The sequence below is a fragment of the Styela clava genome, chromosome 14, assembly GCF_964204865.1.
Source record: "Styela clava chromosome 14, kaStyClav1.hap1.2, whole genome shotgun sequence".
NCBI classification, from domain to species: domain Eukaryota; kingdom Metazoa; phylum Chordata; class Ascidiacea; order Stolidobranchia; family Styelidae; genus Styela; species Styela clava.
The window spans coordinates 10,969,097-10,994,852 of NC_135263.1; the positions used below are offsets into that span (position 1 = coordinate 10,969,097).

The following is a 25,756-nucleotide window of genomic DNA, read 5'->3' on the forward strand; positions in this document are numbered from 1 at the left end:
CCGCAAAGTAATCGCAGCTACTAACAAAGAAATTCATGTGACCAGGCCTCATTGCACTGTCTCCCACACTAATAAATAGGACATTTAGTATAATACAATAAGAAAAACAAGGGCATGAATACAAATCAGCTGATATAAGAGAGTATTGCACCATCATTGCCAAGACTTCAAACTTTCTCTCGGTCAGTGACGCTTAATATAAATAAACAAATAAATAAACGAGAGCAAGTCTGAACATGTTTATCGGGACCAGAATAACTAAAACTAATAGGTTAGTTCACGAAAGTTAAATTTCTGCCTGTAACATTCCGGCCTCTAAGTAACTCTGGGAAAACAGAGTTAATTATAAATAATTCAAATTACAGGCAACAGGAAATTTCAACTTCAATATTAAACATAATAAAACATGAAATGTTCACTAGTAATTAAAATTATTAAACAGCTTCAAGATGACACTGTAAATAGGTAACTGCATTGTACAATCACCATATTTGGAGCCCTTGAACCATCTTGGCATAGAAACTCTTTTTCAGGAAGTTGAACCATCCACTTTTTCCATAAATCAATAGCTTTATCAGGTAACTGTTGATCCCAGGTAAAATTCTCTGCACATAATTGTTGAAGTAATCTCTTCATAGGTAACAAAAAAGGACCCAAAATACCAAGAGGATCAAAAATCTGTGCTTGCATCGCTAACAATCCACGTCTTGTATATGGTTTTTGCTCAATATTGACTTCGAAACGAAATGCATCAGTAGATACATCCCACAGTAAACCCAATGCCTTCTGTGACATATTTTCTTCAAAATTAAAACTTATTGTAGTAGGTGATCTATCTGCTTCAGAGATAGTTTCCAAAACTTCAGGTTGAGAACTCAAAAACTTAGTAAGATGAAATCCCGAACCATCAAGAAGACAGGACAAATCCTTTATACGATGAACTGCATCTTCCACGGTTGGCTCTGACCGAAGCAAATCATCGACGTAAAAATTTTCATTAATTGCACTTAAAGTTTCCTTGTCCATGTGATCTCGATTGTCGACAGCAACTTTCCTCAGGGCATAACAGCATACACTAGGAGCCCAAGAGCCACCAAAAATGTGAACATTCCAACGATACTCTGCAACTGGTTGATTGTAATCTCCATCTTGCCACCAAAGGAACCGCAGAGAATCTCTGTCTTCCGGTGCAACCAAAACTTGATGATACATTGCAGAAATATCACCAATGATCAGAACTTTCTCTTCGCGACATCTTGTAAGGACACCAAACAAACTACTTGTTTCCGGTGGTCCGCTTAAAACATTGTCATTCAATGATATATCGTTACACTTGGCAGACGCGTCAAAAACAATTCGAAATTTTCCTCCAACCCCATGGTGAGGAATATACCATGTATTTTTCTTGTGTATCAAATCTTGGTCTTCAATTTTACTAGCATATCCTTTAGAGATGTATTCATCCATCTTGGCTTTATATTTTTCATAATATCCAGAATCTTTGACACAACGTCTCTGTAAATTCTCAAATCTTCTTTCAGCAACTTGCTTATTATCAGGCAACTCGATATCAGATGACCTCCATGGAATCTTGACTTGATATCTTCCATTCACTTTACAAATTGAATCATTCATGATCTTTAAAGCCTGTTTGTCTTCAATAGATGGTAAAGTGTCAAATCCACTGACATTAGAATCCTTTAATTCATTCCGAAAAGCTTGCTCCATCTGAACATGCAATTCTTCATTATCCAAATGAATCCAATCAAGATGTTTTACACTTGGTTGATGAAATTTACCATCCGGCCCGAATAATGCCCATCCAAGACCAGTATGTACAGCAAATGGCTCTGAATTACTCCCACGTCGCATTCCATAACACGCATGAGCTTCAGGCACATCTACACCAATCAGGACTTCAACTTTTGCATTCTTTGCATTTGGAAAATTGATATCTTTCAAGTATTCGTATTTCGCCATCGCACTATTAGACGGTATGTTGCATTCCAAATCCGAGGGAAGATCGTCCAACACTCGAACTCCATGCATCTGAATAATCCTAGTTTCATTGAGTCCTTGAATATTCAGTGACACTTCAGGACTTGATTTATGTTCAATTTTTCCACCCAACGTCTTAATTACGAGTGGGTCGCTGTTGCCATGTAAACCAAGTTTCTTCATAAGCTCAGTTTTTATAATGCTAACATTACTGCCATCATCAATGAATCCATATGTGTCGTATGATTGATTATCGGTTCCCCATACTCGCACAGGAACCACCTTTCTTCTTATAAAGGTGGCAGGTTTAACTTCAGTAGCACACAACTGAGTCGAAGTTACACCGGCCTCATTGGCGGTCGTAGCTCCGGCCTCATTAGACCTCACATCTTGAGGTGATTGCACATCTGTACTACCATTTGGTTTCACTGAATCAGGCTTCTTATTAACGTGCAACAGTGTGTGATGTCTTCTATTGCAACCTGGTGCTCTACAATGATAATTTGACTTGCACTGGCTTGCAAAATGATCTGGAAGCAAACAATTGAAACACAACTTGTTCCTGGAAACAATCTCGAACATCTCTTTGGCTTTCCTTTTCTTAAATTCTTCACACCTCCACAACTGATGATCAGATTTGCACACAACGCACTCTCGTAGTGGTTTTCTCAACGTGGCATTACTCAACTTAGGATCAGCTGTGGGTGCTTTAGAAGATGACTCTTCAGAAATAAGAAATGATGACACACTGCGGTTGCCCCGCTGACTCGGACTGTCAACATATTTCTTTCCTTTATGTGTCTCAAGTGCAAGCTTACCAAATCCAGATCTATTCACATTTGAAACTGTCTCCATAAATGTAAGAAGAGTATCAAAATTGACAATATCTCCATTGGTGTACTTCTCATTAGCAATGTGAGCAAATTTCCATAAATGTTGTATTGGAAATCTCTTTACAATCTTTCTTAATGTAGTTAAATCATCCAAACTACATCTGGCATCATATTCCTTGAATACAATGAGGCAATTCCGTGCCTGGGTGACCAATTCATCCCATGCATTAACATCATTTGCCTTTATTGAGGGACCTTCAGTAAGTAATTGCATATGTGCATCAATTATGAGATGCCTCTGACCATAATTTCGATGCAAAATACTTCGTGCCAGTTCATAACCTCTTTCTGCAGGTAAAGAACCACATGACAATATTGCTTCTTTAGCAGAACCTTCACAATTGGAAATCAAACAATTCAATTTCTGAGCAACATCCAATTGACTCGAACCAATAAAAGTATTGAACTCTCGAACAAACTCTGTATATTTAAGAATTTCTCCTTTAAATGTTGTCATCTTAATATGAGGGAACATCAAACCTTGCTTAATGATATTTGCTACATTCAGCATTCCTCCCTGTAAAGCTTGCGTCAGCTGCGCCATCGCATGAACAGTGTGATCCGGCATACCATATTCCATCTTAGCATGGCTTCTTATAGTACCCGGTGACTCAATCTTAATTTCATGGGCTGCTGACCTGTTTACAGGTTCAACATTCGGCACTTCAGTGGGAATCAAGCGAATGAGATGCTGATTTGTACTGGCATCAAATCTATGATCATGCATAATATCACTCACCAAATTCTTCGCAGGTGATGGAATTTGATTCTCATTTGATATGAATGGAACGTTCGGATCCAACATACATCCTTTGTCATCCTTTGCCATAGGAGTAAAAATTTGCCGCAAGATTCTATTTGCTTTCTCTGGATCAAAGTCCGACACATTTGATGGTTTCATAGGAGGCGGAAGTGACGTATCAGCCACATCATCTTGACTTAATAACTTCAAATGATCAGTAATCGGAGTTGACTTGACAACTTTCTCAGAACTAGATTGAGCCTCAAATCCATAAAATGTTGACCCGTCAACAACTGAACCTTGTCTTGAATGGCTAGCACTTGACAGCATATCATACTCAATTTGAGCTTCTTCAGCATCTGCTTCGGCTGCTAAAGTTTGAGAATCTAATTCAAGTTGCTTACGTTTCAACTCAGCTTGCTTCAGAATTTGTTGCTTTCTCAGATTTGCAAGTCGCAATCTCTTCTCTGCCTTTGCTCTTTCAGACATACATGACTTAGTAGTTGATCCAGAAACAGTTGACATCTTCACTTGACTTTAAACTTTCAAGACAACAGTCGAGACATATATTGTAACTTAATGTAGAGTTAAGAGGTTCTACAGGTCCTATTTCTGATTATTGGGCTGTCTTGTCAATCTACTTCCGTAGCTAACTCTCGACACAGTAGTAACGCACACATAAACACATCCAACTTGTATGAAAGAACTTGTAATGAAAGTATATTTACAGTATATACAAGTCACAGTCCAGTAAAATTCCACAATCAGGTTAAAAGTTCCACAGTAGATAGATAAATTTCCACAGCAAGTATAACGGCAGTGTAACACAGTGAATGTCAAAACTTGATGTCTGTATGTAAATGTATTGTATGTGTATTGTATGATGTGTTGTATGATGTGGTTACAATATATTTGTGTCTCCAGCCCAACAACAGTACTTAAATTTAGCTACAAGACACAAAAACAATAAAAGAGTATAATTAGCCTTCGACATACAACTCAATTAGAACCTATATTACTAAATAACCCTAAACATCCTAACAATCCTAAATTAGCATAATCAAAACCCTACAATTTGCAACTCAATGCCGCAAAGTAATCGCAGCTACTAACAAAGAAATTCATGTGACCAGGCCTCATTGCACTGTCTCCCACACTAATAAATAGGACATTTAGTATAATACAATAAGAAAAACAAGGGCATGAATACAAATCAGCTGATATAAGAGAGTATTGCACCATCATTGCCAAGACTTCAAACTTTCTCTCGGTCAGTGACGCTTAATATAAATAAACAAATAAATAAACGAGAGCAAGTCTGAACATGTTTATCGGGACCAGAATAACTAAAACTAATAGGTTAGTTCACGAAAGTTAAATTTCTGCCTGTAACAGAAGTCATTGTTCAGTGCCGACAATGTAGAGAATATAGGACAGATCGTAGCACATATTTCTTGTAGTAAAAGCGTCTTTTCCGTAAAACGTGCAACTTTTGGACGTGGGAACAAGGCAATATTTGTTACTAAATTTTTAAGGAACATTTTAAAATCATTTTCAGGTAGTTACCTGATGTGCGCTACGAAACTCATTTTCTAGGCGTTTTTCAGGGCCTCGGCTCGCGGCCTAATATGTTAATGAAGATTGCAACTGGATTGAAAATATTACGCGGAAATAATAAGTGCGCACAGATAGATAGATAGATAGTTTATTTCGAAAACTTCATAGCAAACCTAAATTTAAAATGGAGAATTCTGGAGGGCAAGCAAAACCTGCAAAAAAGTTTAAAACATGAAGTATCTCATGTGCCTGCCCACCAGCACGCACACAAAAACACAAGCCCAATTAAATGAAGCTTGGGCCAAACTTAAAAAACAAAATACACGATAGTAATAAACTTTCGGGCTGTTGTACTCTCTTTCAACAATTACGTTGATAATGACCAATACCTACAACCTCATGCAAAGATAATGTGGGGAGTGGAATGTAATAAATTTGCGACGATAGTCATACTCATGAAGCCATGAAAGCTTTGGGAAAAACCAAGCCACGAAAAACTACACTGATTGCTAGATTGGGCATTGCAGAAAAGGTGATAAGTGGTTTCATATACAAACAAACGCAAAACCATGGCGGCAAATTCGGTGTGCGGACACTCATAAAAGCAATTATTAGGAAAAACACTAATCACACATGAGCAGGTCTGTAGCCTAATTGATACATTGACGTGGCCAACATTGTTAAAACAGTACCGGTATACACACAGAGAGAACAAATCAAAAATATGCCACTAAATGAATGTTTAAAAATGTTACACTGTAAGTTACACTGCAAACTATTTACACATATATAGTTGAATACTCGGTATTCAAGCGGAATTTCTAGAAATAGCAGTATATCATACTCTTTGTCACAAAATAAAATATCTGAATCAATCCCTGTTGTATTCATCTTTCGATTTTGTTATGATGTCCGTATGTTGTCTCAGTTTTCGTATCAGATTGAAATTTCATATTTATACAGTTGGGAAAGGGAGTTAATAAAACAGCGATAAAGTTGGAGTTTTTATAACATTTATAAAATATTTTTGTTTTTTCTTCTAATTGATGATTGTTTAAAAACATTAGTTTCAGTTTACAGTATTCGTTCCACAATTTTAACCGCGTAGGATTTGATTTAAAACATGGTACATACAACCTGACAATTGCGTTTGCTTAAAATTATTTATGTTGGTACGATCAGGTGGTGTTGAAGTATTAAAATAAAGCTAATATTTCAAAAAAACTTCTCTTTACATGCTATATTTAAATGTTAATAATATAACAGTACTTTACTGTTAAAATTGTAAAAATTATGGTGATTATTATTTTATGTTCTTTTTCCATTAAATAAAATAAAGCGAATGAAAAATCAAATAGCCTAAGACTGTTTCTGTGTTTCGACTTCTTTAAAAATAGCACTAGCATATGAAGATGCCTGGTCAGAATGCAGATGATCCAATCCTCGAAGTTTGGGCATCAAATGTTGACGAAGAATTCAAAAAAATTAGGAAGTTGATTCATCATTATCCTTATGTTTCTATGGTAAGCGTTTTATCATATTGCAACAGGCTGGATGATTACCGGTACAATAATCCATTTTACTGTTATATAATGTTGTATTTTTTATATCCAAGCTTCTGAAAACTAATACCTGGCTAACTAACCCCATACCTGACATGAACTGGTCACCGTTCGAGAGGCCGTGGTTTGCCATATGATTAAGCCGTCTTATCGCATTCCCTCTCCCCCGGGATAAATATGAAAATCTTATATAGTTGATTTTCATAAATTTAGACAGAGAAATGGAAACGCGATATTGTTGAAAAACCGAATCGTTGTTTTAGTGGTTTGTCACTTAATGTATTTGAACATATAAATACCGGTATAACATCATTTTAACCTGAGAATATGAATTTAATTTCCAGTTCGAATCAGGTAAAAAATATAAATTGAGAAATATAAATTTTTGTACAGTATGGGTTAAATAATGCTGAACTGCTCAGTGTTGAAGTTTTATTCATCTATGTTTTTATTGAAAAATAAGTAAATTTTTTCTCATTTTATATATTCTATCATAGTTTGACCCCCAAACCTTAGTCAATGAATAAACCTTTTTTCAACCATTGATGACAAGAATGCGTTCTGAAGACATACTGAAATAGTACTTCCTATTGTGTCATAATGAATAGATTTTAAAATATTGGGGTAACTCTCAGACTTCCCTAGTCTGACTGATAGAGGTCAAATGTTGAAGATGAAAAATTGTCAGATGAAAAATTCTAAATTATTCCTAAAATCAACAAGTAATCATATTGAATATAATCGAATTTAAATGTATCCAAATATTTATTTCATATGGAAATATCTGTTTGTTCCGATTGTTAAAGTAAAAATATAGGCTTGAGAGTAGGCTTGACCCAGATACTATTACTAATATAAACATTTAATTTAGGACACAGAATTTCCTGGTGTTGTTGCAAGGCCAATTGGAGAGTTTCGAAGCAATTCAGACTATCAATATCAACTTTTAAAATGTAATGTCGATCTTTTGAAAATAATTCAACTAGGATTGACTTTTATGAATGACAAGGGTGAAACTCCACCTGGAATATCAACATGGCAGTTCAACTTTGCTTTCAGTTTGAAGTGAGTTTGTTATCAATAAATAGTTCTTTGGTTTATTTTTGTTTTGAAAATTCACCTAAATAGTAAATTGTAAAATAAGGTTTTTATTATAATTCCACCATATTGATTGTGCCTTTTTTTACATTTTTGAGTAAATATGCCGAAATTGTATTTATACAGTTATATTCAAGACTTTTTATTGCTTAATTTACTGTAATCCTTTCTTGGTATATTTTAGAATGTAAATAACTGTTTTTTAACCAGTTTATTTCGACCAGCACTTTTTCTTTTGGTCCAATATTGCATCTATAAATTGGTTCCATTACATTTGAACCCATGACAATTGTACCTGTATGCTATTGCACCTATGGAATTTTTTTTGTTTTTCGGATAGTTGAACCCATACTAACCCTAACCCATGGGTTTTAGCACCTGCATATAGATTGAACCCGTGGATATACACATGGGTTCAAATGTACGTGGGTTCAAATGTACGGTCACCCTATAAATTATATCCAATTGAGCTGAATGCATGACTTTAATTTTTCTAATATAGATTTATACATACAAGTTCACTTTTGTGTTTATGCAAAATTTTAGGCATTTTTTATGATTATTATATCCGGTATTTGTAGGCCTATCTGATTTTTGGGTACTCCCGTAGTGTGAGTACCAGGTTAGGGCATAATTTTATTCCGATTTTCCTTATTTTAGTTCTATTACGAGTTCGGGGACTGTCTGTGTTAGCCAAGTGAATATACGCCTTGCCCATAGGTTTTAATCCGTGTTTATACAACTTGTAGAGTAAGCGAACAAAATTAGTTACTTCCATATTGGTACACACACTTCTGGACTGGAGCCTCGATTTTTGTATCTAAGTATGCCAGCACAACCCATAAGTACCAAGTTAAAATAAAAGAATGTGTCATAGTAATGTATTTGACCCTGTGTAATTTTGAGACGTTTAGATCAAAATATCAATTGAATTAATCATCAAAAAAGTGTAGCGTTAATATTCTTTATGAGTAGGGCCACAATTCTGGGAAATATTTTTTCAAATATACTATGCATATTATCATATGGAATGCAATTGGTAACCATATGTTTTATGATTTTATCGTTTCTCTATCTCGTTAATTTAGCGAGGATATGTACGCCCAAGAATCAATTGATCTACTGCATGAAAGCGGAATTCAATTTAAACAACACGAAGACGAGGGAGTAGAACCTTTATATTTCGCAGAGCTGTTAATGACATCAGGCATTGTCCTCATGGATAATGTTAAATGGGTGACATTCCACAGGTTTGTGGTGTTACTGGTAATACCAAAATTAAATTCTTTCACAAACGTATATTAAAACAGCACTCTCACACTTTACAACACTTCACAATACCTATATTGAAAAAATTATTCTTTGCTTTAGTGTATGGGTATTTAAACGGTGCTCATACACTATGCAACTCTCCATAATTTATTAAAAAAATTCACTCCTGTTCCAGTGTATCAGTATTTTTATACAATTAATTGCAATTGTAATGGCCATTCACTTGTATTGTAAATGGTTTATTTTTGAGTGTATGACTCTAAATTTTGCGTGTCTTAGTTAATTTTTGTTACCAACTTTATGTCAGCAAGCATGTATATTGATATACAGGAGTAGGAGTTAGTTTTGAAATATTTTTTTCTGATTGGTATTTTTTGTTAAATAACAAAGTTTTTTTTTTTTGCTTCGAGATATTTGAGCATACTGTATAGTTGTGAATGGTATGAATGTATTGTACCTCTTTGATCATGTTTGGTTATGCATTTCTCAAACAGCCAATGTTTGAGTTTGCATGCCTTCCATACTTATTCATATAAATATTTCTCTTTCATTTACAGTGGATATGACTTTGGATATTTATTGAAGATATTGACTAATAACAACTTGCCATCTGAAGAAAGCGAATTTTTTGAATTGATTAAAATATTTTTTCCAAATATTTATGATGTTAAATATTTAATGAAAAGCTGCAAAAATTTGAAGGTATGAAAAACATGATTTTTTTAAAAAGAGAATTATTTTACTTTTGTCTTGGTTAATTTAAAAAATTTTATTTTTCGAGTTTACTTTTCTTTGTACTCAATTATGTTATCTATTCAACAAAACAAAGCATATACCTATTTCTGTTTTAACAGGTATTGTAGATGAAATGAGACTTATCAAATGCCATTGATAAATGGATTTCTAATCTTAATCTAGTATTATATTGGATCATGCTAAATCTTAAGTGTAAGATTTAAAAAAAAATAATGTTTCTATCTCTATGTTCTTATGAGTATCAATTTCAAACTTTCATTTCGCTTTCATTTATATGATAGCGTAAATAAATTCCTGAACATAGTTAAAGTTGGTTGAACTGTGGAAACTTCATAAATCACAGCAATAAAAAAATTTCCATGTTTGATCTCACAGTTGGTGCTCCACTTTAATTACCGGTAATATTAATTGTCCCACATGCGATTTTTTTTCAAGTTATTCAGTGTTTCACACCTTCTTAGTTTCTTCGTCAGAACGCTAATGGCATTCTATCCTATAACAGGGTGGTCTTCAAGAAGTTGCTCAACAGTTAGAAATTGAAAGAACAGGACCACAGCATCAAGCTGGGAGTGATAGTCTACTTACAGGACAAACATTTTTCAAGATGAGGGAGGTAATGAAGTTGCTTTGTTAAAAAAAAAGTTGATTTTTCATGAATTGATAGGGATGTAAGGTTGAAATATAGTTTGGAAACATTGATGCCAAATTATCCAATTTTTTTTGTGACAATTCGCCCTTCGATCAATTTTATGATGTGAAATTTTATGGTGTAATAGGTTGTTTGTTTGAAATTGTGGTTAACTGTAAGAAACGTTTTTAAAAAATTTTTTTTTTCAAATTTTATGCAAGACTTCTTAGCTAAGGGTAGGTGTCTAGTTTCAACCTCATTGCCAGAGCATCCATAATCATCCCAATTAGGCGTAATTATATTCAGACTCATTTCAATATTGTCGGTCATTTTTATCTAATTGACTTTCATCCTATATTCACAGATGTTTTTTGAAGACCATATTGATGAGACCAAGTACTGTGGCCATTTATATGGCTTGGGCAGTAGTTATGTACAGAACGGTAATCCTTATAGTGCAGAAGAATTTAACAAAAGTTGACTGCTAACTGTGGATCACCAACTAAACATTGTTTATCTGCATTAAATGCACCTAAGTATAGGGAATGTGTACTGCGCCAAGTGAAACCACATGATGCATTAATATTGAATAATATGGAGAGAGTGCCCATTGCTTTGCAAGACATGTTTTAATGTAAATCAAGCCCATATGCTTTAATACGGATAGATTATGGCTTAATAAGGAATTTGTTTAAATGAAAGCCAACATGAAATGAATTATAATATCTTGATTTTTGATGAGGATCAATTAATTGTTATTACTCAAATAACAAGGTTAGCTATAGGTGGTGTACTTGTATCTGGACCTGATTTAGCTTTCAAACTGGACAAGTTGTATGGCACTTCATTGGAATACTTTACTGAATATTTAGACAAAGGTTACTTGTATATCCACTGAGCTCTCAGTGCGTGCTTGTTATTACTCAGCTTATTGCCCTGGCAATTCATATCAATCATATTCTTCGGGATGAAGAAAGAAAATTGCCTATATCGTACATGTTAGCTCCTTTATTCAGTATGTTTTGCTCCACTCATGCATGAAGAATTTATTTGTTATCTTATGTGAATGTAACCATATTCGCATAAAACGTTTGCGTCAAGTCAATATATGTGCTACCGTATATTATATTCAGCCGAGTTGCATCTCTCAACTAAATTTTGAAAATACCACCCAGACTCCCTCTTCGATGCCGGTATTGAAGTATGTAATATGATTGTGAATAAATAGCCCACGTCTGTGATTTGCATTCTCTGTCATTCTGTGCTATGGAGACAGGTCGATAGCAGGTTTAAAATATATTTCGTATGGTTATAGAGCTTCTTGGGAATATTACATTTAGCACTCAAAACCATGACGTACATTTATTCTGCGAGTTTTTCAATACTGAAAATAATTATCAAGTATATCTAATAATCAATAGAACATAGAAAAAAAAATATTCATAATATAGAAGTTTGAATGCAAAGTGGCAGTTTCAAGTTTTTTAGCTTTTCAACTAAAATTGAATACTACATGGTGGTCGCTAGGAAAGCAGAAAATTTGAAGGTCTGACAAGATCACGAATAAATGCGTATAGGTCGAATTGGAATGATATCCCACCTTCAAGTTAAGTTAACCTTCAAAACTCCTGCAAGCTCGTACTCCTAGGTTGAGACATTGCACGGACGACATTTTTCGCATCTATGAGTATAACAGATGCTTTTAAAAAAATCTGTTTTTCTAGCGACCGCCCTGCTATTGAAACAATAAATTCCTCTTCCCTCGGAATGTAGATGCGTCGGATATTTATAGATTGCAGAAGACGACGAAAAACTAATTATCGTCCAATACCGCCGCCTGGAAGAAATACTCTTCGAACTGTACGAGTTACTCTTACACCATTGGGGCCCTGTTGTACCTGCTAAAACGATAATTACGAATTTAAAGTTTTTTTACTGAAAATGGGTATATTTTTGGAAGAATATTTGCAGGTCTCCTCTGTATCTGTATACTTGGAAGAACATCAATAAACTAGTGTAAATACATTTGTATTTAGAATTATTGCACGAATATTGAAATAAATGGAATTCAACTTTAAACCAGCTATTTATAAATTGTGAACGCGCAATTACCTGGAACGTGGCGAGCGAAACCTGAAGTATACACTTGATACCTGACGGGGGTGTTTTTCTCAAATCTTAAATTTTCGCATTAGTAGCGAGGGCTTATTTTGAGTATTGTTTCATCAACAACACCTGCTGACAGGTAGCATTTGAATGATATCTTACCGTATGTTCCAACACAGCTCCGACTAGATGAGGGCCTTCGGGAGACCCATGGTTTCCCAACTGCTAAAAATAATAATTTGGATTCAATTAATTGTGCATATATTTCGGGTTGTTGTGAAAATAGTATTTATTTCTGTAAGTATATAAGACTTTAGACACCAACATCCCCTATCTGAGTACATTTATATGAAACAATGACCTATGTTAATCATCACCATCTGAATAAATACGATAAGATATGAATAACTTGTGAAATTTACTACTTACCATTAACCGTTGCTCGAGACGATTGCGTTCAATTGCAGTTTGCTGAATATGATGAGATTTAGTTAGAATTATGAAAAAAATAAATCGAAAAGTAAACAAAGCCAGAGACAGAACAAATCTGTCCAGAATTGGTTGTAGATATATATATAAATAAATAAATATGCATTTATACAGCAACTAAAGATGCGAAAGAAAATTGAAGAAAGTTACATTCCACATTATTAATATTTCACATTTGAGAAAGCAGCCTAAGGCATTAATCTCGAAATTTTCATCCAATTCAAAATGCTTATATACTATATATATATACGCAACGGTTTTAGGAAGTTCAAGACGGCGGTTTGTATTAAACAATAGTAGAGGTACTACGGTAGTTTTGAGTGTAGACAATTAAGCATAAAATGCTACCTGATCCCTCATTGGGCGCATCGGCTTATAAGGCGCACGATCGATTTTTTGAAGGAAAAATGGGATTTTAAGGTGCGTATTATGTTTCGTAAAATACGGCACTCTTACCGCCATATTCCTATTCTTGGTACATGCTTCATTGTACATCCTTTCTATAATCTGCATTAGATTTCGTCTGTGCGTTTCAACCAGATCACTCACAGAAATCGATGATGCTGTAGTATTGAACAGCGATAGGACCGAATGACGAATCTGATTGTATTTTGCCTGTAGTTCATTTGCATTGATGCCTTTTGCTACCTCCTGTGATAAATGTATATAATTGTAATTTTGAAACTATAGAATTACGCAGATACTGATGAAACGAAAACATAAAATAGAAGACAAATAGTAAGTTTATGCAAGCTAAAATTATAAAAAATAATCGAGATTGGTGAATGTTTTACTGACGTTAATTTTTTGTTGAAATTGTTTTGCCATCTGGTTGACTAATTCTTCCAATTTCTTATTCTGTAAAACGAAAGTGTTGTTGAAGAGAAGCATTAAGTAAATTTTCGCCGAAGTAGGAAAAAGCAAATGTAAGATCATCATTTGAAGCAACTTTGTCTGCAGAACATTGTCATGTGTAAGTAAAATATAAAATAATACTCTTTAGCGCAACGAATGTACGGTGATTTTTTGAAAGTATGATTATAATATTATTTACCATATTACACAATGACTATATATTAGGTATATACCTTCACCCTTGCCACATTCCTGTTTTCAGTAAGCGCTTCAAAATACATTGTTCTGATTCTGTCGTCGAGATTTCCTTTATTCGTTTTCACTAATGCACTTGGCGCGAAAGATGCCTTATCGTTGAATTGAGAACCAACAGAGGCACAAATTTTGGTATGTTCCTCCTGTAAACTTTTTTCAGCAACTCCCTTTGTTGAATGCTGACAAAACAAAAATTTCGTTTAAGAAATAAACATCTTCGGTTTGCTTTGGGTAATAAAAAAGACATCTCTGATGTTATGAAATCAACGCACATCGTTTATTCTTTTCCGATATTGGTCAGTCATGTCATTCACCAATTTTTGTAACTCTTTCATGTTCCAGTTCTGAAAAAGGTTGTCAAATAAAGTACGGTTTGTCGATATTTGTTTGGTACAAAATAAGCAAGTATGAGTTAAGTACACTGTCATTTTTGCTCCTCATTGTTTTAATTCCTGTTAAACAGGAACTGCGCCCATTGATACCTTAACATCAATGCTGCGCCGTTTCGAATGCTGTTTTGACACTTGACCTCCTGATGGGCATTACATCAGGCTAGTTCGCCATCTTCTCGACAATCCCGCTCTTATTTAATAACTACGACGTCTTACCGGTACAGATGTGAATTGCTGTGTTAAACAGGTAGGTCGTTATCTGTACTCTGTAGTTCGATTTAAATCATATACATAACCAGATAACAGATTTACGTTAGTTATTGAGCTTGTGTCCATATATTTGGGCATTGCTCACTTGATTTAATTTATATTTAATATGTAAATCGATACGTTATATTCTTCAATTTGATATGTAATTTTCCTTACCAATGCAATCACAGTTTTAACGCTCAAGTCCTGGGTGAGTAAAAGATGTTAAAAACAGCACATTTTAGACAGCAGTAGAAAATATAACTAAACCTGTTATCTGCACTTGTATCGGTATCCCGACAATCATTCAACTTTGTTAAATTTTCATTAAGTTTACCTACCAGAGCTTGAAGGAAGATACTATAAAATACATTTACCTTCTCGTTTTCGTCCTTTAATCCTTTATAATATTCTTTAATATCATTTTGCATCTTTTCATTAAATTTGTTCTTGAGCTTTTCACAGCGTTCAAATATCGGTGTGGATGTTTTCGATCGGAAAGATTTGATTGCGCCTAAATAATACTGCTGATGACACATATCGAGGTCAGCATCAGATATCTGACCGACTAGTTTCTGTATTGCAAAATAACGATACTAATCACTTGCGTTTTACGGTGGTAATATGTAACGATACACATACAAACAGTAAGTTATATCTGTTTTTCTCTAGCTGTAAAGATTGGTTTCAAGGCGTGAATGTTCTAACTAGCGCAATGCTAGACTCATTATAAACAACTAATCGTAGTTACCGAGGAATTCATCAAATACAATAGGGAACTTGATTTGAATAAATCCAACCACCTGATTATAAGTCCAAAAGAAGATAAATGTATTGATTCAATGATAAAATAATATGCACTACTTACTTTCTCAATCTCGGCAATATATTCACACATTTCCCTGTCTGCAATTTCTGTCAACTGTTTTTCTGCTTCTAACTGTAAAATATATAATTAACCGTATTGAGAAAATAAACAACTGCACTTAATTAAATCCTACGTAACAATGAAAGCAAGCGTATTGGTAAACGTTCGTAACAGCAAGAGAGTTTAAAAAGTGTGTAAGTATATAAAATATTAATGTAAAATATATTTCATAAATATGATACAGAACTATAGAAAAAGAAAAGTAGCATATTGTTTATTTACTATAAGCAGTGTTTAATTAAAATAAAATGCTGATAAAATATCTCAAGACTAGATTTTAGGTATTTTCTATGAATTTTAAATAATTATTGACAATCAAATACGAAATAAACAGAATCTGGTACCAAAATGCATGGCTGTTACCAACCATTCGATTATTTGCAGTATCTTCATATTGTCTGTGAAGGTTATTACATTTGTTTGCTAGTTTGTCGCGAAATTCAGTTCTCAAAGATTCTAGACCGACCCTTGATGACGAGTCAAATTCTTTCAAGGTATTCACAGTAACTTCCCGGTTTATATCCAATATTTCGTCAAACTGAACTCCTTTTGTACGAACCTGTATCAAATCTTATATTATATATTATGTAGGTTGATTTGAATTATTAGTTACGAAAAAATATGTTGCTAATAATTAATAAATAAATACACGTGAACGACTGCAACGACTTTTCAAATAATGTAATAACGTTTTTGAATGAGTACAAGTGAGTATAAACCATTATGGTAACCATATTCCATAACAGAGAAAACGTAGAAACGGTCGAAAAATATTGCCTTCAAATTTTCAATTCGAAATAACTTTCCACTGTACTTTTCATGATATTTTTTCAGGTATCTTTTTAGTATAATAAATCAATACGCTACATACCCTCATTGTTCGATCATATTTCTTAAAGCATTGTGCACAGACATTTTCATAATGATCCTTGGACGCTTCCTAAATAAGGTACACCGGTCAAGCAATGCACCTATCCCGTATGTTATAAAAATTGTACTTGATTCTTTAATCGTAAAAACGGTGTAGTAAGCAACGAAAACGGCAATAAGTTTTATATGTGTATATACAAGAATAAATATATTTTGAAATTGAACGCGTAACAATGTCACGTACATATTCAAGAGAAAACATGTAGTTTACGTTACGTATGCACACGCATTTATTGGCATAACTTAATATTATTGATATTCGAAGCATTTTTTGTACATGTAGAACAGTATATATCATGTAAACTTCCCATATGAAGTTTTATAAATGTAAATCTCTTTTTACCTGCAATAATAGTTTTGGTTCACGTATCACAGGAGAATCGAATAGTTGATCATGAGAGGTCAATAGTTCAAAGATCTCCATTGGAGCTTTTGAATCCTTGAAGCTCTTTGTTCGATTTAATAAAGTATCTCCGAATGACGACACATATCCACCAAACACCGTTTCTCTGTCTACGGATATAAAGTCACAACATGATACACATAAAATACACATTCAAAATAAAAATTACTTCCTATTCCTAACTTGGCCTATGACCATCAAGAATTTTATGAAGTCACTTAAGGAAAATCTCAACAATATTTTGAATTTAATTTTTCTTAACCAATGTTACCTCTGTTGTTGTTGTTACAAAATGGATCATTCATGTCCACTGCTTGTCGATGTGGTAGCAAGAAACATTCCATTTCTGTTTGAGCTGATTTCAGGTTTTTTAACGTCTCTCGTGTTTCACTTTGAGAAGAAAGCTCTTCTAAATAACTTTTCCCTCCATCTAATCCAAAACGGTATTTATTTGTTCCCATCCAATCTTGTACCAGAAACATGACTGAATGAAGCTAAAAAAGGATTACATTCTCATAAATCCAATGAAACATATACATTACATTATATTCCAGCTATCAATTTTAGTAGATTATTTTTTGAGTAATTTCGTTTCATTGCCTTCAAAAAATAAATAGAGGAAATGAAAATTTTAGTTCAAACTTGCAAAAAATTGTATTACCCAATTCTCGGCATTTCCTAGTTCGCTTACCTTCAAACTTGTCGCTTTCTTTGCTGCGACTGCCAAAGCGTAATCCATTGAAATCTGTAAATACAAAGAGCGCAATGAAATACGTAGACATAGTTTATTTTGAACCGTCTGTAAATATTTAAATACGGTTTTACTAATACAGATAGGAAGAAAAATACACACGTAAACAACACTTGAAGATTATATTTCATTATATTTATACTCACGCACATACACAGTTTACACCAAAAAAAGATTTTTATCAAAAAATAAATATATAAGACTAATGATATGAAAAATTTTCAATGACAAAGTAGTAAATAGATATTGTATATATAGTAGATATTGACAAATTGAAAATAGCATCGGATATAACAAATTGGGAATACAGTTTATTTTGTCTTATTTGTCGACTCATATTAGAATATATAAAAAATATATGATTAGATACATAAGTTTTAATGATTAATTAAAAACACGGAGTATAGCGTCCAATAATCGAATATTCGGTCTCACCTGCAAATTTTCAAGGTAACATTTTTGCATCCTTCGGGAAATATTTACAATCGAAATCGAACTTGCCAACAAGCTCCAGGTAAGTAATTTGACGGAGTTGTGTTCCTTTATCACTTCTTTGTCATCTAAGGCTACTATGCTCTCCATGATCAACACTCCGATCTACACAGGGAATGAAAAAACGAATGTTTCTTTAAAAGGTTTAATTTCAAATGATAATTTATGGCAAAATACGTGCGCATCACATTTGAGTAATACTTGGCCAAACGTGGCACAATCACGCTGTGTAAAAAACTGGAAAACTAACTCTTCAAAAAACATTAGTAAATAGCGTAAGCAAATAAATTATAAAAATGAAAACAAAGAATACAAACAAAATAATTATGAAAATGATTAAACTCAGATGATATATCTTCTGTATACGTGGACGATCGGCTACATCTTAGCAGGCAGCAAATAACTGTAGCGGCAACGTAACTTCATCCAGCAAAAGAAACAATGAAAAAAAAATCGTAGCTTCGAGACCATCAGTTAGAAATAGCTTTAACCATAGGCGGCAAAAAAATCGACAACATCCAGGCGCACACTATATAATGGCATAGGGTGTAACGAGGCAAATATTGTAGAATGGATAGTGACAAAATATTAAACTATGACATATTTCATGGGGCATATTTGTCGCTGTTTTGGTTAGGTTTTTTCCATAACAAATTGTTATCTATTAAGTGATGTATCGATGCAGAATTGTGTCGATGGTAAAATTAAAATGTAGCTTTTATAATATTCCTCCATGTTCATTTAGCGGAAAGTTAACCCTCAAGCGAAAGACAGTGAATTCTGTAACTTTATTAAACAATAATCGATTATATTATAATTTATTTTATTTTCGCTCAGATTCACAAAAGCGCCACTGTATAACATAACAGCTTTGTTATTAATGGATGTATTGGACGGAAATTGGAAGATAGAGAGGCTCAATTTTCGAGATAGTTTGCTGCCCAGATGCTTTACTATCTGACACAAAGATGTCTTACTCCCACGTGAATAGTAAATGCGCATTTATTTTATAATTGTTACCTTTTCTCCAGATTCAGTGTTTATCATTATCAAGTCATCCCATATTCTTATAACAGGTTTGTCGGATTTTCTGTCAATATCTGGTGACTTTCCGATCTCGCTCATCCATCGCTTTCTTTCCCACTAAAATATGGATGTATAACTTAATGCAGGTATATATAGGCTATATAGGCTTTGACTTGATGTAAATAACAAAAATCAAAAAAGAAAGAGTCGCTCGGCGATTTATAATTTCTTTCAGTGTTCGGTAGTTTCAGGGCGCTATTCGTGAACGTCATCGGAACGTTTCGAACGAGCCCCTTGTCTGCTGTTTTTGTACGTATTTCCGGCTTCCGTAGTTTGCTTGCAGCTAATGCAGAATACGAAATTGACATTTACCGTCACTTTAAGATACAAACCTTCAGATATGGATAATGATTAAAGACGTAAAGGAGCAAAGATTTGACCGACCAGGCGATGGATTTTCATCACATGGCTCAGCTACTCATTACCGTAATTATTCTCTGGATAAGAAAGAAATTCTCAATTCGGCGAAAATTGTCGACAAAAATATATAAAAAATAACAATGAAAGTTTGGTGCTAACAGGCGATGTAGACTTTTACACTGGTTAATATTTAACAGCGCTGCTCTGTTGCTACATTGCGCTTCGAAATTCAGATAATAGCGAACGTAATAGTCAATATTATTGACATCTATGCATCTATGATGTCAATGGTCAGCCAAAAGGCAAAACCGTTTGTTTCATCATGCGACCTTTTTTGTAGTGAAAAGATGCTTTTCCGGGTATGGCTAAAGAGAACATCCACGAATAACACATTATATATACACGCTAAAAGACCTTTGTTACAAAGCAAAACCCAGTAGACTAACCTTTTTAATTTGAAAATATTGATGTAATATATCCGCATTCACATTATTTGATCTGCCATCATGAAAAATGGAAATCACAGCAATACGATTTTCTTTAATATCTGATCGCAGAGTAATGCTACATAGAGCATTGCGATCAAGTCGAATCTCACCGTCTTTGATGCACGTTATGGATGTTGTTTTTACCATTTTGTATTTGATGCACTGTCGCCTGGTTCGATTTATCAATTGCGAGCTGTACAAATTCGATGCGCATCTAACAACAAAGATTTCTACCTTAATTCTTACCCCGCTACACAATTACCTAATGTCGATCAAAATTCAATTCCGCCTGCTATAAAGGCATTTACATCCTATGGAACAATATGATACGCTCCGTCTACTTCAAGCCTAGGTATTTGTTCCGGTAATTCCCCAGGTCTTGTGACGAGCCCTATTTGCTTTCAATGTATTACCGAAAACAATTTACAAATACCAGCGCGCACAACTTGAATCCGCGCGAGGTCGAGGTAATGTTAGCGTTATTAAATCAGAATTTTACTTTGTGTCATTCCATGAGATCTATTTTTTCAACAGTTTTTAAGCCCTAATATTAAAGTGCACTTCGTAATGGCCCTTTCCCCGACCTTTGACCCTCGGAAAATTCTCCCCCATACTTTACCATTGCAAAATTGTCAAGGCTATTTTAAGAGTGCTTTTGCGAGTTGGCGTCTGTAAAATGGGGTATGTGTTTCAAACCATCATTAGGATTCATCGCATACAACAATCTGTTTTTTAAAAGTACAGGTAAAGAATTTCAGGCTAGTCTATCACAGCTATTTCTACACTAATTTTTATTACTGCAATTAAATTAAAACTCCTAGAAAGACAGATTGATCATTGAATTATCTGATTTTTATTTAAGTTCCCAAAACACAACTGAATACGAACGAATAGAGTTCAAAAACGCGAAAACGAGGTAATGTTTACAATCACGCTTGAAAATCTGTCTGAGCGGATGCGAAAAGGGGGCATTGTTACATCACTTTTTGCATCTTGCTGATTGGCGAATGTCACGAAGTAAACAAGGAAGTCGATGCTCGGGGAAAGGTCCATAGTTATCAATCCCAGAGTTGGCATTCATTTTAATAACCAATGTCGGTGTGACTTCTGGACTTGTAAACACGTGAAAATGTGGATTATGTTTTATCGGCAGACTGCAGTTGTGAATAATAGATAATAGGTTGGGGTTCTCATATTCATCACGGAGACGAAGGTGGTTAAGACGGCCTAATTATATGGCGATTAAACTGCCCTTTGTGCGGGGTACATATTCTATTTTGAATAAAAAATTCTAATGTAGACAAGTCAATGTCTGTTCCCCACTAATTGGCCCTACATCCGTACAACTAGACTCGAAGCGTAGTAACAAGCTCGACTGCTGACTATACTGATAAAGTGCCACCTTGCACAAAAGAAAACAGACTACATTATATGCTGAGAAAAGTGTGTGAATGCAATATATTTATACGATCTCAACCATCTAAACAAGAATATGTATTAACAATTACGGACTGAAATTGCAACTTTTTAGAATTGGCAATATAAAGACCCCGATGGTGCTAAGACAACAAAAACTTCATTTAAATTGACCAAGAGTGGCCATTTTGACAAAAAATAATGAATCAATACAACTTAGTTTCCATTTTGTCCCAAAATCGAAGAACTGTTTTTATCTTGGCTAGGTGTTTGTTCTATGGTATCAAAATCAATAACGAATTTTCTTTGTTTCGGTTGAAATTTCACGCATTCTATTTTGGCAAGTTCAAACAGTTTTCTTGATGCAATCATTTCTTCTTTTTCATGATGTTTGTCAGACATGTAAATCACTTTCTTTATACCTGCAAAAACAGGACATTTAACAGCGCCATGAAAGTGTGTGTACCAATATTGAGGTAACTAATTATGTTCGCCTACTTTACATCAAGTTTTGTAAAAGGACTGATTACTATGGGCAGGTAAATTCACTTGGCTAACACAGACAGTCCCCGAAATCGTAATAGAATTAAGGAAAATCAGAATTAAGTTAAGGAAAATCAGAATAAAATTATGGCCTAACCCAAACCTGGTACACAAACTAAGGGAGTACCCATTTAACACTATTACATGCCTATCTAGAATAACATTCACATATATATTTCTGAAAGTTTTATGATACGTATATGACTATGAACATGTTGACTTCTGGACATTTCTGGATGTATATCAGTCAAAGAAACACGATTTTCAGTTTGATACACCATGCCAAGTGTTAAATTTTTGTTGGGAGTGGGTGGGGCATGTACGGGTGATCAGACCAAGTGTAGACAAATGTTTATTAAAATATCTACAATATAAATGTAAGAGAGAAAAAATTATTCTGCAGAAAATAGCGGTATAAAGATAAATGATAGAATTCATTAGTATTTTTTGATATATCCTTCCTGTGCACTTCACTACACTACACGCCTCGATCTGATTGGAACTTGAATGCACTGGGCACGTGTGGTTTCTTCCGAAATTTTGTCCTAACAACTCATCATTCTATGATTTAGAGCAGTTGTTCTCAATCTGAGTTGCGCGCACCACTAGTGATACGCGGGAGCTTTTCAAGTGGTACGAAAGCAGCTTTGATTTATTGCAACAATTAACTTTTGTATTCGCTAAACGGCGTTTATAGCGCTACCAGTTCTTATTTTTCAGAGATTGTTCTCGCCCGTTACTGTCCACCTAAAACGAAACGGGCACGTTTTTGCCATTTTGCACGTTACTTCACAATACATCTTCATCATAACGACTAAATTATCCGAAACCTCGGACAAATGAATTCTGATCAGTGCTAGCCGCTATCACGCTCCCTTATTTTTCCGATGTAATGAAGACGCATTATGACGTAAAACGCAAAACGGCGAGAACATGCCCGTTCGGTTTTTAGTTGACAGTAACGGCGATCTTTAAAGACAAGAATTGGTAGCGCTATAAACGCTGGTCAGCGAATACAAAAGTTAATTGTTGCAATAATTCAAAGCTGCTTGCGTACCACTAGTGGTTTAACGTACATCAGGTTGAGAACAACTGCTCTAAATCATAGATTGATGACTTGCTGGGACACAATTTCAGAAGAAACCATATGTGCCAGGTGCAGTCAAAAAAACAATGAAAAAAAATGAATTCTATTATTTATCTTTATACTGCTATTTTCTGCAACATAATTTTTTTCTCTATTATATCCATATTGTAGATATTTTAATAAACATTTGTTTACACTTGGTCTGATCATCCTGCAAGCTGCATCCATGCAAGGCAGTTAGCTCAACTTTATTGGGAACTCATGGTGGAGATTTAGGCATCAAATCTCTATGGCTAAAGTAGTGACCAGACAAACCTAAAAAAAAAACTTTCAAAAAATAAACTTTCCTGTGGCTTAAAATATAACACAGTGTGGTGTGAACGTCACAAATAATGCTAACCATCATACAAAAAAAGAAATTGTGCATATATAAGCAAAAGTATATATATCCCACCTGATTGTATAACCAGTTTTGCACATTCATTACATGGGAAAAGAGCAACATAGATGGTGCAGCCTTGAACTGATGCCGAATTTTTATTCAATATTGCATTCAGTTCAGCATGACAAACTGAAGAAAGAAACAGTGAATAAACTGAAGAAAGAAACAGTGAATCATGAAAAATAAAGGGCCAAAAATTTAGCCAAATAGGAAAAAAGTTGTAATTATTATTGGGAAAACTGGCGTACATTACCACTACCAAACAGCAATGCAGACTTTCTTTTAAATTTGGGATAGGATTGTTTTTACATTATGTATAACTGGGAGGAGAGGAAAGTTAACAGTATAGATTAACCATACAATTATAATCATCTGGAGCAATGGCACACATACTTCTTAGATTAACCATGATGTGCCGACTGTCATTTCTTGAATAGGTTGTCAAGTTTCATAAAATAACCCCATAAATATATCTACTTTGGCAGTGAAAATAAATGTATGCCAATACAATAAAGACAAAATTTACTATAATCCACCAGATGGATGCGTATCAAGACCAGCATCAATCTGAACAGGCAGTAACTAAATTACCATAAGGATACTTTGTATCCAATATACTATTCGCCTTTCTTCGCCAAGGTAAAATATCATCATCACACCCATTCGGCATTCCATTGTATCCAATTCCAACTATCTTCTTTTCATCATTGACTATGCAAGCTCCAACCTTGGATGATGGTTATAAAAATTTTTTATTCATCTTGAAAAATAATTGCTAAATTTGTATGTATTTTCGATATATTGAACAGATGACCAATTTTAAGTATAAATGCTGAAATGGGTCATGCGATCATGGTCAGACCATCATGCTAAGCATTTTCAATATGGTAGCTATTGCAATGCTGATTTACCCTACAATGGGGCCACAGAACAAGTTTATGAACCGGGATAGTGACAGTAACTGGTAAATTACCTAGTCCCTTACCAGATTCAAAATGGCAATCAAGTAATAAGTCATGGTTGTCCACATGATTCAGTCAGATAAGCCTCATACTTTCCCAAGATAAACATGGAAATCATATTTTATTTGGTAAGTTATGTATTTTATTTATTCTACTTGTGTGCTTGGATCTTTACTCCTTTGAGCCGATAAAAAGGCAACTGCCATGAAGTAATCTTCCCATGATATATAATCTTCTCTTTTCTTGTTCAAGTCAGTTCTGCATAAAATTTATTATTTATAATTTGATGAAAGTATAAGTTTTTTACAAACATTTTCTGTTTCTAATACCAGAATACATTAATGCTGTTAGTATCTTCTATTATCATACAGTATTACAACAAAGCATTTACTAGGTACAAATTCTCCATAAAAAAATTCTGCATCATGGACATGGAGACAGAGAGAGAGCTTTTAGAACCTTCAAGCTTTTAGACTACATCCAGACATCAATTAATGTAGGACAGATTTATAGGATTTACCGGTACATATTTATCCCGGGGAAAGCCGATAAGACGGCTTGATCTTATGGCGTAGGCCTACAACCCTGACCACGGTTTTTCGTCCCGGTCCATGTCGGATACCGGTATGGGATTAGATTAGTTAGCACGATGGCCACACCGCCGAGCTGTAATAAATGATAAATATGTAAATCCTAAATAAACCTAGCCTAATTTCTCGTATGGCTGGAGACTTACTTTGATTCTGTTGTATGATCACCAGTCATGATGCAATCCAATTCTGGAATTCCGATCTTCCTGCATTCGTGATATATAACAAAGATAGAATGAGCAAGACGACGACCAACGCCCACAATACACCTCCACAATATTATCAACCATGCATAACTCCCGCCAAAGTGGGTTATTCTAAATCCCGGACACATACGCCCGAAAATTCATTGTGATTTGGTAGTTTTGTTGGGATTTGTTCAGTTAATTAATCATGTTCTGTATATATTCAATTCAATATTAGTTT

At 34.3% G+C, this 25,756-nt stretch overlaps 4 protein-coding genes across 7 annotated transcripts; 1 reads left to right on the forward strand and 3 right to left on the reverse strand.

Annotated features, from left to right (window-relative positions):
• Positions 1-444: 444 nt before the first annotated feature.
• LOC120329965 (uncharacterized) lies at positions 445-4,158 on the reverse strand. The gene has a single exon (XM_039396775.2). It carries the CDS (start codon positions 4,156-4,158, stop codon positions 445-447), a length of 3,714 nt encoding a protein of 1,237 aa, XP_039252709.2.
• Positions 4,159-6,505: 2,347 nt separating this feature from the next.
• On the forward strand, positions 6,506-11,747 carry LOC120340569 (CCR4-NOT transcription complex subunit 7-like). Its single transcript, XM_039408860.2, has 6 exons — positions 6,506-6,713; positions 7,624-7,817; positions 8,939-9,100; positions 9,680-9,824; positions 10,381-10,491; positions 10,871-11,747. The coding sequence occupies exons 1-6, from the start codon at positions 6,597-6,599 to the stop codon at positions 10,985-10,987; spliced, it is 846 nt and encodes a 281-aa protein (XP_039264794.1). The 5' UTR covers positions 6,506-6,596; the 3' UTR covers positions 10,988-11,747.
• A 46-nt stretch (positions 11,748-11,793) lies between these two features.
• LOC120340567 (atlastin-2-like) lies at positions 11,794-20,765 on the reverse strand. 4 transcript variants are annotated; one of them, XM_078119895.1, is made up of 17 exons: positions 20,249-20,765; positions 19,377-19,499; positions 18,300-18,461; positions 17,805-17,858; positions 17,385-17,607; positions 17,054-17,223; positions 16,652-16,720; positions 16,148-16,339; positions 15,721-15,792; positions 15,230-15,427; positions 14,484-14,555; positions 14,190-14,390; positions 13,900-13,959; positions 13,558-13,752; positions 13,042-13,083; positions 12,775-12,834; positions 11,794-12,404 (listed from the first exon to the last, which is right to left on the reverse strand). In XM_078119895.1, exons 1-17 carry the CDS (start codon positions 20,435-20,437, stop codon positions 12,324-12,326), a joined length of 2,163 nt encoding a protein of 720 aa, XP_077976021.1. In that variant the 5' UTR covers positions 20,438-20,765; the 3' UTR covers positions 11,794-12,323. The 4 variants fall into 4 exon arrangements, with proteins under 4 accessions (XP_077976021.1, XP_077976020.1, XP_039264791.2 ...); XM_078119894.1 differs by having other exon boundaries at positions 11,794-12,407; positions 20,249-20,763; XM_039408857.2 differs by having other exon boundaries at positions 12,775-12,837; positions 20,249-20,762.
• Positions 20,766-21,717: 952 nt separating this feature from the next.
• LOC120340581 (deoxycytidylate deaminase-like) lies at positions 21,718-25,636 on the reverse strand. The gene is made up of 5 exons (XM_039408878.2): positions 25,477-25,636; positions 24,896-24,998; positions 24,370-24,505; positions 23,791-23,907; positions 21,718-22,128 (listed from the first exon to the last, which is right to left on the reverse strand). Exons 1-5 carry the CDS (start codon positions 25,503-25,505, stop codon positions 21,923-21,925), a joined length of 591 nt encoding a protein of 196 aa, XP_039264812.1. The 5' UTR covers positions 25,506-25,636; the 3' UTR covers positions 21,718-21,922.
• Between the last annotated feature and the right edge of the window lie 120 nt (positions 25,637-25,756).

Bases quoted from the DNA above. Each gene is read 5' to 3' on its own strand.
- LOC120329965 (XM_039396775.2), bottom strand. From the start codon at position 4,158: ATGTCAACTGTTTCTGGATCAACTACTAAGTCATGTATGTCTGAAAGA.
- LOC120340569 (XM_039408860.2), top strand. From the start codon at position 6,597: ATGAAGATGCCTGGTCAGAATGCAGATGATCCAATCCTCGAAGTTTGG. The intron at 9,825-10,380 runs GTATGAAAAACA...ATCCTATAACAG, and splicing joins AAAGCTGCAAAAATTTGAAG to GGTGGTCTTCAAGAAGTTGC. The intron at 10,492-10,870 runs GTAATGAAGTTG...CTATATTCACAG, and splicing joins CATTTTTCAAGATGAGGGAG to ATGTTTTTTGAAGACCATAT.
- LOC120340567 (XM_039408856.2), bottom strand. From the start codon at position 20,437: ATGGTAAAAACAACATCCATAACGTGCATCAAAGACGGTGAGATTCGA. The intron at 17,224-17,384 runs GTAACATTGGTT...TTATATCCGTAG, and splicing joins TTGTAACAACAACAACAGAG to ACAGAGAAACGGTGTTTGGT. The intron at 13,960-14,189 runs GTATATACCTAA...TTCGTTTTACAG, and splicing joins GGAATGTGGCAAGGGTGAAG to AATAAGAAATTGGAAGAATT.
- LOC120340581 (XM_039408878.2), bottom strand. From the start codon at position 25,505: ATGACTGGTGATCATACAACAGAATCAAA. The intron at 24,506-24,895 runs GTAGAATAAATA...CCATCATCCAAG, and splicing joins GTAAAGATCCAAGCACACAA to GTTGGAGCTTGCATAGTCAA. The intron at 22,129-23,790 runs GTGGGATATATA...CTGTTTTTGCAG, and splicing joins AAAACTGGTTATACAATCAG to GTATAAAGAAAGTGATTTAC.